The sequence below is a fragment of the Conger conger genome, chromosome 4 (assembly GCF_963514075.1).
Source record: "Conger conger chromosome 4, fConCon1.1, whole genome shotgun sequence".
NCBI classification, from domain to species: Eukaryota; Metazoa; Chordata; class Actinopteri; order Anguilliformes; family Congridae; genus Conger; species Conger conger.
Genome location: NC_083763.1, coordinates 9,399,442 through 9,416,558, shown reverse-complemented (window position 1 = coordinate 9,416,558; position 17,117 = coordinate 9,399,442). Strand labels below are relative to the sequence as shown.

The 17,117-nt window shown below is 45.5% G+C and overlaps 1 protein-coding gene across 1 annotated transcript; it reads right to left on the bottom strand.

The window, feature by feature from the left end:
* Window positions 1-8,718: 8,718 nt before the first annotated feature.
* Window positions 8,719-17,049, bottom strand: hapln4 (hyaluronan and proteoglycan link protein 4). The gene is given in 9 exon segments (XM_061237791.1): window positions 8,719-9,074; window positions 11,303-11,605; window positions 12,592-12,625; window positions 12,627-12,671; window positions 12,673-12,854; window positions 12,890-12,958; window positions 15,404-15,412; window positions 15,722-15,848; window positions 16,905-17,049. Coding segments are annotated over 9 exon segments (1,128 nt in total). The 5' UTR covers window positions 16,908-17,049.
* Window positions 17,050-17,117: the final 68 nt, after the last annotated feature.

The window sequence follows — 17,117 nt, the reverse complement described above, 5'->3', positions numbered from 1 at the left end:
ACTGTTGTAATGTGTGGTTATTTGCATTACTGTCATCTTGCTATCAGCTTTTACCAGTCTGGCCCCTCTCTTGTCAACAAGGCTTTTCAGCCCGTAGAATGGCTGCTCAGTGGATGTTTATTTGTTTTTCGCACCATTCCCTGAAAACCCTAGAGGCTGTTGTGAGTGAAAATCCCAGAAGATCAGTAGTTTCTGAGTTACTCAAACCACCCTGTCTAGCACCAACAATCATTCCACAGTCAAAGGCACTGAGATCACATTTCTTCCGCAATCTGACATTTTGTCTGAAAAACAACTGAACCTGTTGACCATGTCTGCATGCTTGTATGCATTTAGTTGCTGCCACATGATTGGCTGATTAAATATTTGCATTAACAATCTGGTGCACAGGTCTACCTAATAAAGCGATCAGTGAGTGTATATCTATCTCTATCTCCTTGCTCTATCTCACTATCACTATCTCTCTCGTATCCGTCTCTCCCTCCCTCCCCTCTGGAGTCGACACAAAGACGTGAGAAAGCAGAACAGCTTTGGCTCAGAGGAGCCAGGCAGAAGAGCTGCACGTGAAGTTTCGCGAGCAGAAGGAAAAAAACGAGCGTAGGCGGTGTTCATTTATGGTCCAGGTCTCCCTGTGCGGGTTTCAGCGATTTTCCTTTGTCTCCGCGCCCGGGCGCGTGTGCGATTTCCATCGGTATTCCGTGTCCTCCGGAGGAGTACACGTCGTGTCTTTATACCACCGCTGAGTGGACACGAAAGAGGCCGACTGTGAATGATAAACACCGCCGTGCCCCGCCGAAGCCCTCTGAAACACAGACATCAGACTCCTCTCTGAATTCACAGCGTGGGCACGAACACTGGATGATGGGCAGCAGCGCTGTCAGGGCGGCACGTTATTGATTTTTACTCCGTGAAGACAGACGACTGCAAAACATCTCCTTAGGATTTCAGTGTTCAAGGTTTCTTAAAGGTAGCCTTGAGAACAACTTGCAAGATAGTTGTTAGAAGTTGCCGAACAAAGCGAGAATTTCTATTGTGGATGACCCAAGTTGATTTTGTAAACGTCTTATTATTTGCATTTTCACATTCTGATAGGAGAGGGAGCACAGTTGGCAAGTATGCCTTTTTTGGTTTTAGGATTTAGAATTCATGATAGGCAGGTATTTTACAATGAGGTTGTATTGTGTGTGTGTGTGTGTGTGTGTGTGTGTGTGTGTGTGTGTGGATATAATCAACATCTATCCTCAAAGTTCACAAAAATATCAGAAAAACAAACAAGTTGTATTGATATCTATGAACTTCTTTGGGTTCATTTTTCTTTTAATACGTCTCAGATAAAATGAAGGCCAAAAGGATAAACTGTTTGCAAACAGGATGCAATCATTTTCAATTCTATTTGCCCATCCACAAACTGACCTTTCAGTAATTCTTTAATAACTTCTTGGTGCTTGCTGGAACATCACAAATAACCAGCCGAAAAGACAAAAAGGACTTATGACCATTAAAGACACAGATAACATGATAAAAATAGCATCAGATTGTCTCATTTGGAATAGTCTTGTTTCCTTCTCTCTGTTTTATTGCCTTTCCTGTGCCCAGTGTAGCCTTTTTCTTATGTGTTTCCATGTGCTGTGAAACTAGTGTTTAAGCACTGTGCATCTCTGTACTGCTTCTCTGATTTAAATAAATGACATTTATTAAAAAGCTTTTTTGGAAGAACATCCCAAGCTTGTGTGATGTTTGGCCTTGGGGGGCCATTCTGCCCCCCCCCCCCCCCAAAAAAAAGAATCTGCTTTGTAGATAATATCATTATATCTATAGCTTATATCATTTTGATTTGATTAAGATAAGTAATTTATCGGAATGATTGCAATCCCAATCTGTTGAATTTTCCTAATGACGCTTTTCATGTTTTTACTTACCCTCTTAAGCCATATTATGTTGAAAATGGCCAGGCATGCCATAAAGAATAAAAGTCCCATTTTCACATTGTGCTATATTATGCAAATGGTTACATAAAGAGGGGTAAAATATTTTAACAGATCAAAAAAGACTCTTAATTAGTGAAAGTGGCTCTTGATTTGTGAACATGTGGACACCTGGCCACTGAAACTAACCATTTGGTGGATAATGAAGAATTCAAAGACAAAGCCAATGATGGCAAGCCAAGCCTGCATTGTGTAAGGAAAGAATAATTGTGAAAGGACTTAAAATGCAGGCATCCATCAGCTTTAATTGAGCAAGAGGTTGGTTGGAACAGAAACCGGAAAAAACAGCGGTGGCCCCAGGCTGAACTTGAGGAGCACAGTAAAGATGAGGGACGGAACTCGGCAAAGTAGACGGAACCTGCATGTGTTGATTGGTCAGATGGGATGCACAATAATGCGGAAATTAAACGTTTGGCACAGCAGATGCCGATGGCATTGGGCCTGTTCATTTTTGCACCTTCCAGATGTTCTGTGAATTGCTTTTGGCTTTTAGTAGAAATCTTCCTTCTTGTACTCTCATACATTCTCGCAATTTAATAAATGTGTTAAAATGTAAAATTCATGCCAACATGTCAGCATAAGACTGCAGTTATTAAAAACAATTTTGTATAATTGCAATTTCCTGAAATCCACATCGCAATGTTCAAAGGCCCAAGCTTACACAAACGTCACAAACACCCAGTGTTATTTCCCAGTGTATATCCCAGTGTACATATGATAGCACACAATGCATCTCAGTTACCCAAAGAGGCTTCTTCGTTTGCAACAACGTGGTCCAGTTTCTGGGGGAAAATAGACCTTGCGTGGCTTTGAAGTATCACAAAAGGTTAATATGTATTTTTAATTCACTTATAATGACAAACTTCAAACAGGCTTTCTGATGAAAAGGCTTTGCTAAGCCGTACAAGTGGACTGCTATTAAAACCGCTAATGATGTTTGCACAGATGGTAAACAATCATTCACTAATAGCTTTTACAGGAGTTTTAGATATAGGAAAATGGAAAATGTGCTTTACTGGCTGGTATTTTATAACATATACTGGTATTTTATTGACTGATGATACAGGAAATGTCCTTCATAGAGTTTCACTGTGTCTCTGCAGTATGTTTCCTCAAATTACCTCCATTTATGTGGCCAGAAAAGCACACTGTAAAAAGTTCAGTGTTGAATCAGCTCTTACATGGAACCTAATGGTCCCAGTTGGACTGGAATGTACACTGTTAGAGTTATATTAACACTGGAGGTTTTACTGTGTAGAGAATCCATTTTCTCTACCCTGGTGTAAGATCCATGACCAGCTGAACATAGTTCAAAAACATAGTTGAGCTGGTCAAACCATTTTTTTTAGCAGGGTAGTTTATTCTCTGAATGTCTCTTTAAGTCAGTGTTTGGCACCCGGAGAGCAATGCGGGGTTAAGGGCCTTGCTCAAGGGCCCAATAGCTGTGTGGATCTCATCGTGGCCACACCGGTGCTCGGACCACCAGCCGTCCGGGTCCCAGTCATGCAGTCCAACATCGCCATTAGCCGAGGGACACTTCTGGGTTTAAAAAAAGAGCCTTCCCACGCCGAATATTGACACTGCAGCCCTAATCCCCTCCCGTTGCTCCCAGTTAGCGGCCAATCTGGAGCGTGACACGTCCCCCGCCTTGCCAGATTTCTGCTGAGGTGGGCTAGTTTCCCCAACTGCCTGCCCAAAAAAAAAAAAAAGCCCCATCTTTGTCAGGAGGAGCCGCTGGAGAGCCCATTTGAATTGTGTTATTACCCTCCCGCCTCTCCTCGCCACTCCAATCTGGGGCTGTTCCGACACGGTTCAGCGAGCGGAAACCAGCGTGCTCCCTCTTGATCTGCGCGAGTGACAGCCTCCAATTGCATCCGAGCAACAGGGCGCGCATTCAAAGCGAAGGGGGGCTCAATAAATAACACGGGCAAAGTGTGCCGCAGGCCTGGGAAATGTAGACTGCACCGACGAGGCAGCTCCGCTGGCTGTTAAATACTTTCAGTTACAGTGCAGTGCAGTGGCGTATTTAAAAACAGCCTACACAACTCTGTGTATGAACATACATTCGCTGAGCCAGATGTCTACGTACACTGCCTTTATTAGGTAGACCTCTACACCAGCTTGTTAATGCAAATATTTAATCGGCCAATCAGGTGACAGCAACGAAATGCCTAAAAGCATGCAGACAAGGTCAAGAGGTTCAGCTGTTTTTCATGTCAGAATGGAAAGAAATGTGATCTAAGTGTCTTTGACCGTGGAATGGTCGTCGGTGCCAATGCAGGGTGGTTCGAATATTTAAGAATCTGCTGATGTCCTGGGAATTTCACGCACAACAGTCTCTAGAGTTTGCAGAGGGTGGAGCGAAAAACAAAAAACATCCAGTGAGAAGCAGTTCCGTGGGTAAGAACGCCTTGTTTATGAGAGAAGTTAGAGGAGAAGAGCCAGACTGTTCAAAGCTGATAGGAAGGTGACAGCAACGCAAATAACCACACAATATTAGAATAGTGGTATGCAGAAGAACATCTCTGAACACACGACGCGTCAAACCTCTGAGGTGGATAGGCTACAGCAGCAGAAGACCAATAAGTCTAAAAAAGTCAAATAAATCTGTAATAAAGTGCTCACTGAGTGTCCATGTGATTTGCAATGTAGTTGTTGTCCACTAAAGACTGAGAGAGGACACAGATCTGATTTTTCAGCATTGATCTTTACCAGTGTACATATATCAGGAGTCCTTTGTGAGAAAGTGTGTTGTTACTATGGAAACTTGAATGGCCTTTTCGTTTTTGCCAATTCGATAAATGAGGAATAGATTAGTTGTTGAGTTATGATTAATAAGAAGTTTAATCCAATTTCCCAGGGATCGAAAGTAATTGAACCAATTCTTCAAAAGACAGAGGCAGTAGATTTTTTTTTAGATTAAAAAAAAAAGGGGGGGAGGGGCGGGTGCCAGCAAAAAAAAACACATTTTAGAACTAATTTGCAAATTTGAATTGGTTGACAGATAAATGTCAGCAGATGTCGATCAGGACCAGTGTTTAATTAGTCGCTTCATCAGAGGAACGGACTAAGTATAACAGAGACCCAGCACCACCGTGGGGCCCCAGGGAGCCCTGGACCGAGCATCGACGAGGCGCACATTGACCCCTTGCTCGCGGCTCCTGGTGCCTCCATGCCGCAGTTCATTTCAGAGCCCCTAACCCCCCGGCACTACTCTCTCCCTCCCTCCATCCCTCTCTCTCCCTCCTGCCCTCTCTCCCTCCTGCCCTCCATCCCTCTCTCTCCCTCCCTCCATCCCTCTCTCTCCCTCTCTCTCTCCCTCCATCCCTCTGTCCCTGGGCTGTGGTGAGGTCCCCTTCCCTCACAGGCCTATTATGGGAGGCCGACTCCTGTCAGGCCCAGATGAATGAGACACAAACCAAAGCCTGTGTGATTTGATTGTGCTGTATTTACACAGGGAGTCCACTCAACTGCTAAAGGGGGTCACCTTATTTCATTTTCTAACCAAGAGAAGGAGGGGGGGGGGGGGGGGCGCAGGGACAAAATGGAGGCTGATGGAATGAAAATAGGGTTTTCATTCTACACGGTTCCGTGTCAGTTTGCTCTCTCTCTCTCTCACTCTCCCGCTCCCTCCCCCTCTCCCTCTCTGGGGCTCCAGCTCACACACTGAGAAAACAAATTAGTCCCGAAACGAGCAAACCACATCCACACAGCCCCGCGTCCCATGGGCCTCGCTGAGCGGTTTGATCTAACCGCGCGCCTCTGTACTCTCCTTCTCCAGACGTCTACTGTAGAGGCGCGGTGTATGAAGATGTGTGTGAGACAAGAGGAGCGCTGTCTGTGAGAGGAACTCCTGCAGGCAGACCCCCCCCCCCCAACACACACATACTGTAAACACCCCGCTCTCCCCAAAATAAAAACACATTCATATTGCAATGTGCAACGATACACAGTATTTCAGTCAATGAAATCCCACAAACACCGGAAACTTGCATTTGGCCCAGTATATGTTATACAATTTTTTTTACTGTATCTAATACTCCCATAGTAGCCATTAGTGCATGTTTGAAAAGACTTTCCACACAACAAATCATCAAAAAAAAGCACTCCTGTATCATGAATAAGTAAATGAATCAAGTAATTTTGTTCAACTCCTTGCATTAGAATGCACAAAAATGTTCTCAATTCCTGGATTACTTAAATTTTTTACTTATACTACGAAGTCAAGGTAAACTAAAAATGAAAGGATCTATTAAACTGATTACTGTATCAAGCCTACATTTTCCCAACCGATTTAGGCTCGTTGAGAACATTCACACTCGCTGCGTGTTTTTCTTGCCTGTAGCAGGGTGTGTAAATGTGGCAGAATCTTGTAAAAATCCAAAGTTGCATCCATCCATAGGACAAACTTATAATGATCGTTTTCTGATATATCTTTCATCCTGGGTAGACCAGATAGCGTTATTTCTAACTTTATAACTTACTTCTTGCAACAGTACATTACTGCTATAAGGTTTAACAGCTGGAGTTTTACAGGCTACTATAATACAATACAACTGTAAAAAGAATAGTCCCCAGTGGTATATCACCACCAGACAAAACAGTTTATGAACTATACAGTATATATAATTCAGAGAGAAATAGCGCTATAGAAATATTGGACAAATTTTAAGCTAAACAGCATGAAGCTACAGTAACTATGAACATGCTAATTGACCACAAGGCAGGCAGTGCTTTCAGTACGAATGGAAACTTTATTATTTATCTACAATAATGCCTGTTATTAGCATGTTAATAATAACGTTAGCTCTGTTGAAAGGCAATGAGAAGTGCAATGCTGTCATTCCATTGTGACTACATTCCGTTATACAAATTCATTATTTAAATGACACATCACCGTTTATTGGCTATGAATGGTATTCTGTACATGAAAACAAAGCTGTCACTCAAAACATAAAAAATGAAGAAATGAGTTTCCAAATTGATCATGTTTGGTTGTGAAATGAAAAACGTGCCCTGTCTTCGGTCTGTGAACTGATACATTCAGCTTAAGTGCTTTGTGCTTGTTCCTGCAAGAAAGTCAACATTGTTGAAAGCAGCTTCTCCTTACATTTCTGTACATGAAACAAAATGGCGAAAAGTATGCTGAATAAAGAATGAAAAGAGGCCTACTTGTTACACAGTACGTATTACAGTTATGCCACTGATTTGGTTTTCAAAACATGTTTTCTCTCACAATATCTCCCTGAAACTTCCCTATTACAAGTGTTTACATCACCTGAACAAAATACTCCCTAAATATGTACGCATACATTACAAAAGGCGTAGGCTATGCAGCCAATTCTCCGCTCTTCAATAACTTGGGGTTTATCACCTCGCTGAATTAAATCGATGTTGTTTGTTTATTTAGAGCTTGGAGTTGTGTTCATTATTGCTGTTGCTATGGAAATTTAGTCATTTCGGCGATGTTGGCACAGCAGTGTGTTGGCTGCCGTCCGCGCGCAAACGCTTGCCACACTAACAAAATATGGCTTTCAGTCAAAAGAAGAGGTTGAAATTAACGTGTAGGTGATACATTCTCACACCACGGCGAAAGATTGATCCAGAATGTATTCAGACTTTCAGAATAGAGCTATAATTGTGAACTAGTCTGGAACATTTGCATTCGGCTACTGAATCTAATGATAGTGTCATTACAAACAGATCGCAGGCAGCTGAACCCCTCGCGTCAAAACACAAAATAGAATCCCTAAAAACCTAGTGCAGACCAGATTCTGTAATCACGACTGTAGATTACTATTGCTAATGATAAGATTTTCGGATATAAGGTGGATAGCTAATTGACTGCTGAATATAAAGTTGCTGTTTATAGCTATTGTGGTCAGCTCTGCCTAAACTTCTAAAACTAACTCCAGTTCGAACATGCTTAGAATATTATAATTTAAGCCGTTTTCCTGAAATTGCAAGCGGAAAGTCATTATCGCGGTCGACCGGTCGACGACGAAGAGGCTCATTTCCTTCTAATGACAGGCGAGCGGACGCTTCTGTGCAAATGAGCGGCATCTTCAGAAAACAAACAGCGTGTAAGAGCCGAGCGGAGCAGCCGCGGTGAAGCCGAACTCGGGCTGAACGGACCTAAGATGGCGGAAGTACTTCAGCAGCTCATCCCCTCTCTCCTAATCAGGCCTGAGAGAGAGACATGCCTAATGGGCTGCCTTCGTTAGGAGACGTGCAAAATCATCTCTCCGTCTTCGCGCTAATTGAAGGAGCAGAGAGTGGGCCTACTTGAATCCTTTATTTATTTATCTATCTATCCGTCTTTGAGGGGGTGGGTACGCAGTGGAAAATCAACACTCGAGGCAAAAGCCTGTCACTGCCTCCATGCGGTTGATAAAGTACAAGGGCAAACAATGCGCCAAAATAAAAGAATCTCTAATCTGATGTGTCGGGTGGATGCCAAGCCGTAATTTTAGGCTCTTGTAGAGAGCGACTAGCACCAACTGTGACTGACGTCTCATATTTTAAAAGGGAAGTGGAAATCATGTAGGTAAAATTGCTCACTGATTTAACAGTGCCCTACTTTACTGACAAGTTTGCAAATGAGCTCGCCCTGTCAGTCACTTTCAGACCAGCCGTTGTGCTATCGCCGTGGGGACGGAAACGTGGCGCACCCCCAGAAATCTCCCCCAACCCACCCCACCTCACCTCACCCCACCCCCGCAGTTTTATGTATCTAGTTGTTCCCGGTCCCGTTGGCGGCGCCGGCGGCGACGGCCCTCTTCGGCTGCGGGGTGGGAGGCGGCGCGTTCTTGCGGAAGCAGTAGACGCCGTAGATGCGGAACTTCCTGTCGGGGAAGCCCAGGCTGCGGACGCCGGGCTCGGGGCCCCCGCAGCGGGCGCGCGGGTTGACGATGGGGTAGCGGATGCTGCCGTCCTCCAGCCAGCCCGCCTCGCAACGGTCCAGCAGCTGCAGGCGCCAGGCGGCGAACAGCTGGCCCACCTTCGCCACCGCCGCGCCGTCCCGCTGGCACGCCTTCGCCGCCTCGCTGTAGTTCACCTTCTTGAAGCGCTTCAGGAAGTACACCCGGCCTGGGGTCAGGGGTCAGGGGTCAGGGGTCAAACACAGGGGGCCGGGATGTTGGTGCCCGTCGGTTCTCGCGCGCAAACCAGAGAAGAGGGTTATGCTGCTAACATGTTACTAACAACACTGGCAATGCTGACAACAATGTTGACAACAGTGGAACAAAGCCAGTGGAGATTGCCGGATATGTTATATTAGCATTTCAGGCATTTGGCAGAGATTATCTCGGCTAGCGAGATAGGTGCACTTAGATCAGTGAGGCTGTAGTATTCTGATTAATAATGCATTATCTGGAGCGACATACAACAAAGTGCAAAACCATGAACAGGGACAAGTGTGCTGAAAGACCCAAGACAGGGAAGTATAGTTTGAAGTGCAAGGAATGACAACAGATATAAGAGACAAAAGAAAGTAGCAATTAAGTAGCAAACTCAAGGCTAGTGATAAAACACACTTATGCGGGAACGACAATAAACCACTTACATAGCCAAACGAACGTAGCCATAAAGCTTTCTGGCAATTCGTAAGGAGTAAAGTAAACCAAAATAGCCAAAAGGTATCCACCAATCACCATTGACTTTGTTCTATTTGCTGTAAGTAACAAGCTGTATGATTGGAGGAAATCCACTCTGGGTTTCTATGTGAAAAATGCTGATGCCAATATCTGACCCCTAGTTTATTGCCTCTGCCTGAGAAGAGCAGGCTTGAGAGAACAGACCCTAGACATACAACTTCCACTAGGGTAGATGCCATGAAAACCCCCAAAGAATATCTACTGGCTCTGGACCTACCTCTCTCTTTCAAAATCACTTCAGTAAACTAGCATTTTTATTTTCACTTTATTCAGGAAATATTGCTCCCTTCGGAAAATGACAGCAGTGGAAACAGGGGTGCGGAAATTGCCTGGGCTAAAGTGAAACAGAATGCGCTTTAATAATGTCGGCTGAGCAGTGAGAAACTTCAACATAAAACAGCCAGCCGGTCTCTCCAAATGAATGCCTCCCGTTGCCCAGTGCTTGGCTATCGATTTTCCGTTTGTTTATATTACTGCTGCCTATTAGCGGGGAATATTGTCTCATATTTCCCAATGGGCGTCGCAGTAAATATTTTCCAGCTGGTCAGTACTACGTAATCAGCCACAATTGCTCCAAATGTGCACATTTCTGCTCTGAATGTATTCCTAATAACGCATTTGGGGATGCAGGAAAAAAAAGCCTGTTAGTTTTCCTCAATGAAGTGTAGCTAAACTGCAACAGTAATATGTGGTCCTTATATGACTTGGAAAACTTTGGACATAGCAAGGCTTTTAGAGACATCGATATTCTTCCAACAATATGACTTTAAAAATTAATGCAAGCAACTGCTTCCCAATCAAACACAATCCCGAGCCTTTGATAGTTATACCGACTCATACTACCCTCAATTAATTTCTAAATTGTACATACGAGGCCCTGGATTAAGAGAGGTAACAGCTGGTACTTGACTTTTTTTTAAACTTCTTTTAATCAGTCTGCGCTCTCAGAGCCAGTCAAAGGGTTTAGGCTGGCACTGCGTTGAGAATGAATATCAAAGGCTACAGATGAAAGGCTAAGTGTGGGGCCCTATGGCTGTAATACAGGTCAGAGTTAATGAAGGCCGCTCCATCCGCGATGGCCCTGGGCTCCAGAGATCACAGACACATCTGAGCGCTGCTTCATGAGGTCCGATACTCACCGGTACATAGCACCGTCACTTCTACGTTTGGTTCTTTTTCCCTAATTATTTTAAGCTCCCGGTACTCTTTTCCACCCCCGTACAATCATATTCCCTCCCCAGTAAGACTGTTGTAGTCAGTGGTCTGACCATATTCCCTCCCCAGTAAGACTGTTGTAGTCAGTGGTCTGACGATATTCCCTCCCCAGTAAGACTGTTGTAGTCAGTGGTCCGACCATATTCCCTCCCCAGTAAGACTGTTGTAGTCAGTGGTCTGACGATATTCCCTCCCCAGTAAGACTGTTGTTGTCAGTGGTCTGACGATATTCCCTCCCCAGTAAGACTGTTGTAGTCAGTGGTCTGACCATATTCCCTCCCCAGTAAGACTGTTGTAGTCAGTGGTCCGACCATATTCCCTCCCCAGTAAGACTGTCGTAGTCAATAGTAGTTACAGTGCTCGAAGTGGCCAGAACTACATTCGCTCGGAATAACGAGCTTATCTGGATCAGAACCGGGCTCCCCCGCCCCTGACGGCGGCGCTCACCGTTGAGGTTGGAGGTGAAGCAGAAGGCGTCGTAGCGCTCGTCCTCCTTGTGGCGGTAGCCGTAGTTACGCACGCCGGGCGGGGCGTCCTTGCGGCCGCACTGCTCGCGGGGGTGGGAGATGGGGTACTGCACGGAGCCGTCCTCCAGCCAGCCCGCGTTGCACCAGTCCAGGCCCTCCAGCCAGGCCTTGTGCAGCTGCCCGTGGGAGGCCAAAATGGCGTCCTGCTGCCGGCACACCTCCTGGGCCTGCTGGTAGTTCAGCTTGTAGCGCCCCAGGCGAGGATGGTAGGGGAACACCACACCTGGAGGGAGACAGAGAATGCCCCGTTTCATCGGCAGCCAAGGCCCGTCCCCTTCATTCGCCCAATGGTACAAGACTCGCATATAGTGACAGTTAGAGAGCACAATGGCCGTCCCTGTTCACCGCATCATTTTAATGCCTAAAACGCCCACTAACAAATTAACTCCTAAAACATCTGGTTACTACTTAAAACTTCACTATCTCAACGCTTCCTAATGTGACGAACGAGTTCCATTCTATGATAATGAATTCCTATTTCCCTATCCAATATAAACATAGCAAATAATAATCCTATATTACGCTACCCTACCCAAATGTAGAAAATATTAAATCATTTTAACCAACTGTTTGCTTCACACGAGAAATTCTTACCCCACTGCCAAATCTTGAAATGAGTCAAACTGTCATCTCATTGGCAGTGTTTCTGCCTTATTTAGCTAAAATATAAAAGAAATAACATTTCAAATATGAGACTACAGTAATTCTTGAGACTGACTTATTTATTGGTTTTTGCAGGTGTGTTGCAGCTCAACCACTGCACTCTCATTAATTGCTGTTTGGAATGTTAGTGATTTACGAATCGAGGCCCATGTGCACTAACCAAGTCATTCTGGGTGAGTGAGCATCAGCTAAAAGCCTAAAATACAAACAGAAACGTACGCATTCAGGAGGCCCTGACCCCTTCACGGCCCCTGAACCTCCTAAGACCCGCACTCTTTTTTGGTATGCATTTTTAATTTCTCTTTGCTATTTGGGCTTATTGGGACCTGATAAGTATAAAAACTAAGCATCATCTTTTGACATGATGTAGTTTTTGAGAAAAATGACGTCCACATATGTGGACTCTCGGTCTTAGGAATTAGTATTATGGTTGTACAGCCCGACTACCCCCTCCCATCCCAACCATATTTAGTCTCACGCTGTGCTACCGGCCCAGGTACTAGAGGTTAAGAGCCCCCGCGCTCCCGTCCCCCCCCCAGCCCTTACCTTCCACGGTCGAGGTGACGAATCCCGTGTCGTCTCTCCATGTCGTTGGTGACCTCGCAACTGCGTAACGCGTGCCGTGAGTCCCTGCAGCGTGACGTTGTGGATGACGACCGACGCGTCTCCGGTGCCCGCGTCCTCCTGAGCTCCCGCCCGTACGACCCGAACGCCCGCTCGCTCGCCGGCCCAGCGCCTACGACACGTCTCGAACACGAAGGCGTCCGACACCTTGGTCCACTTGACGCGGATGCGGGCGGGGTCGCTGCTCGGTCGGCACTACCCCCCTTTACCCCCCCTTTACCACTAGGCGATGAGCCGCCCCGGTGGGTGACCACCTTCCCCGGGGCCGTCTGCACGATCACCCGCCCCGCTCTCATCCTCTTGTGGAGGGGGGGTACACAGGCCCAAAACAGGGGTACACGGGACGCACAGGCTCAAAACAAGGGTATATAGTACACACAGGGTCAAAACAGGGGTACATAGTACACACAGGGTCAAAACAGGGGTACATAGTACACACAGGCCCAAAACAGGGGTACACAGGACGCACAGGCTCAAAACAGGCCCATTCAGACTTATCTTGTGTCTCATCGCACTAGACCTGGGTCAGGTTGTTTTGGATTCAAATACTCTTCTCGACTTTACTGAGCATGTCTGGTGTATTGGAATCCATGAAATACTCTCAGTACATTCTAGTCCACTTGATCCACCAGGCAAGATCAGTCAAGCATAGACCAGTATTTGAAAACAATTACATATTTGACCCAGGTCTGGTGCTGATATATACTGACTGCAGTCTTCAACCTACAACCCTGGGAAGACACAACACTTGGTTCCTCATACGAAGAGTGTGCACAAACAAAATGACCAGTGCTGATTATCCCTGGGAGTCGTGGAGTGAGATGCCTAATTGCCCTTACTGCCCCTCATAGAGGGGGAAGTCCACAGGTTATTTTCCACCTCATTACGCATTACCCCACCTTCTGGTCCTCCCGGTTGCCTCAATTGCACCAGGCGAGATCCATCAAGCACAGAAAGGTAGTTGAATCGAAAACGATCGCGTATTCGACGCAGGTGTGCGTCACGCAAAGTGTGTCTGTAACCTTAGCTGCGGGTTGCAAGGTTGGGTCATGAGTTAGACAGAGGCGCCTGTCTTCACTCCACACAGAGTGGGCCTGCGGGACAAACTGAGCGGCTGTTCGATAGAAATCTGCGCCCGTTCAACAATTCTCAGCTCCCAAAGGCTTGTTTTCAATCTGGAATCATGTCTCAGTGCTTCTCATCACAGCAGTTTCAGGAGAAAGAAGCCCTTGCCTTTTTAATTTCTGTTTCAAGGGCCACTGCGGCCCCAAGACACATTTACATATCGGCAGGTTATCCCTCAAGTCTTTCCGCCGTCTCTGAAAGAGTTCCCATTGGAGAGAGAAAAACAAGAATGCCACTTTAGTCACATTCACTCTGTGAAAGAGTACGGCAAAGTGAAAGAGACCTCTTTTTGTCAACGGATATCAAAATCTATAATTAGCCGTAGCAGCTGCTCGTTATGCCTACCTGCTTAAGAGTCGGGTTTGTGGAGTGTTTGTCACACACCACAGCACATGTCAAAACCAATGAAACAACACTTCAGCAACACGTGCGCATGAGCACGCAGTACAGTATACGCTGATTAGCAGCGACAGTCCCACAGTAGGCCACCAGGTGGATAGGTGACATGGGGTAACTGGGAGGGGGAGGGTAGGGGGGCTGGGGAAAACAAATTCACCCCAAGGTGCAAATGCTAGTGTGGTAGCACGGGGATTCGCTAATAGCACTTGGTGAGTCAATGGTGCTGTACCAGCAGATGGAAATACTAATTCAACCTGGCGTTCTCCTCAGCTGAACATGTGCGGAGATGCCCGTCCAACTACGAGACGGAGCACTTTGCTCCCAGCTGAAGAGCCAGCTGGCATAAGCTACGTGGTGATAAGCAAGATTTATCATTTCAGAGGAGTCCTAAGAAATCCAATCGCCATTTCAAGTGCTGCCCAGGTCAGCAAGGACAGGCTTGATGGGTTTACATGGGACGTTGTCAACGGCTCTGCTGCTTCCCCAGATAGAACTGCTGTGCAATTAATGGACCAAGATTGCAGTAGGCTGTGTGACAGAACAACAGCTCTCACAACAACTTTCTGGCGCGTATATACAGTCAAGGGCTCTGCGCATCTGTCCTGGAGTACCGCCGTCCGTAGTGGCAGGATTGTCTGCTACAAATTAAGACATGGCCCCTAGGGACGTATAAGAGCATTACTTTTTCCATTTGTAGAAAGGACCTTGTTCTTTTGTTCAGCAGGCCCGTTGAATCTCTTGTTGTGTGGTAGAGCCATCCCTGCTCAAAATTCCACTTTAGCCCAGCCCAAATTCTAAATTCTAAGGTGGTTTAAAATGGTGTAAGCCGTGTTTTTGACACTTCTAGCTGGTTATAGCTGGTCGGTGGCAGGTCAACGCTGGTCTCTAACTGGATAAAAATGTTCACAGTTGGTTAAGACTAGCTAACTATATAGGCTGGTCAGCTGGTGAACAGCTGGTGAACAGCTGGTTGACCAGCTAAAAGTGTCAAAGGTACATCTTAAAACGGTTTGACCAGATTATGTTTAAAATGGAATTTTAGAGTAGGATCCGGCCATGGTTCTAAATTCTCAACAGGCCTAGGCCTACCCCATTACACCAGTAGAATGCAATCATTAGGTTCTGGTGACTTAAACATGATGTGAGGGAGCACTGAGAATCAAGCATATTTTTTGGTGCACATTTGCTCAGGATCCAATCCGCATTTCACTGTTCAATTCTGTGATCGCAAGTTAAATTTAATGCCATTTACCCACTCAGTGACAAAGTAGAGAGCAGTTAAAAAAATTATACAAATAAATCATTTTTTTAATTGCCCTCACGATGACTGTATTTTTGTTTAGAACAGCCCTTCATGTGTATTTTACTATTTATGGATTTGATGCTTTAACCTGTGGAAGAACCTATGCACTTTGGATCGCTTTGGATTAAAAACGTCCGCCAAATGACTAAAACGTAAATGTAAATGTACAATGTAAAGTTAAATCTCTTCCAGATGTCGATGGTGCGGTGCTGGACGGGGCCTCACCCAACACGTGTACCACTTTTCTTCTTCCCTTCTCTCTCTCTGAGAGGTGGGGGCTCGCAGGTACGGCCAACCCTCGAACCATACAGGTCACTGCAGCCAGCCCAAGGAACTGCGCGCAGAGCTGCACCTGATAAGGGGGCGCAGCGTCGGAAACGTGCTCACTTTTTTCGTTGTGTAGAAAAAATGCGACTCTCTTTAGTAAGAAAATACAAAATGAATTACGGTAGTTACTTAAAAGAATGACGTTTCAGCCGACCTGGCCTTCGTCAGATTACAAATCGTCGTTTAGAACACGTGTCCTCTCTCGCGTCACTCAACAGTAATTTAGGCCTACACTAACTCCTTGATGGTTGCATATGCTTGGGATTATTGGACCAACTGCATAATAATGAGATTTTGCTCTAAGCAATTACACGGAGCGAGCAATTTAATTTATTTTTTTCCACAATATTTTTACCTCCGTTTCTATTCTATGTAAAGCCTTAGCGTGACTGATTCCACTGCAGTACCTTAAAAAGTTCGTGCCAGGACATGCAGTTCAACTAGCAATTTGAAGAAATATGTTCAGGGCAGCAGTTTTTACCCGACATGCATACCCAGCAAACCTACATTTAAAAAAAATTCAGAAGCAACTGGCATGATCACTTGTCGGTAATAGCTGTGTATTAATAAGAAGGCGAGATGACATATTCCTTAAGAATTCCAAGATGAGTGCAAGTTAGGGTAGGCTACTGTGGACATTAAATGTTTCGTTTATCATTACCTTTTACAGTCCGGTATTTATCTATAAATCTGCCAATATAGCGACAGTGAGGGTACTTTTCTTTTTTAATTTAAATATCGCCAATATATTTTCACTGGCAGCAAAGGGTCATTTAATGTAAGGTCATTGACTTGCGTGTTTACATTGCCGTGGCACACGTAAGTTACACGAACCTGTGTATAGCTTGCGAGTGCCCGATACCAAACAAGCTCGGGTCTAAAACGCTTCTCCGCCCCTCGACCCCCACATTGCTCGTCCTATGTCAATGCATTTATCTTCTACGCTGCTGTCCCACTCCGAGATTTCCGCAACCCCAAGGTGAGCCAGCTACACTGATCTTACATGCAGCAGAATATAGCTACCGCATGAAGTGATCTAGCAAAACTGCAATCAATAGAGATATCTGTAGAATTAACTTACCATGGTCACGCCAAGAGCAAAGCACGTCAGAAGTTATGATGCTTTGTTTAGCTAAAGTTTTGCGAGCCAATGTTCCTGTCGCCGCAGCTGGATAAACTGCGCTACCAAGAAATTTTGGTGCAATTCTCTCCCTCACCTCCGAGTCTCATCAGCATCAACCCGCAGTTCCCGTTTCTTTTCTCACAAGCTGAGTTTTCTGTTTGGGCATTGCAG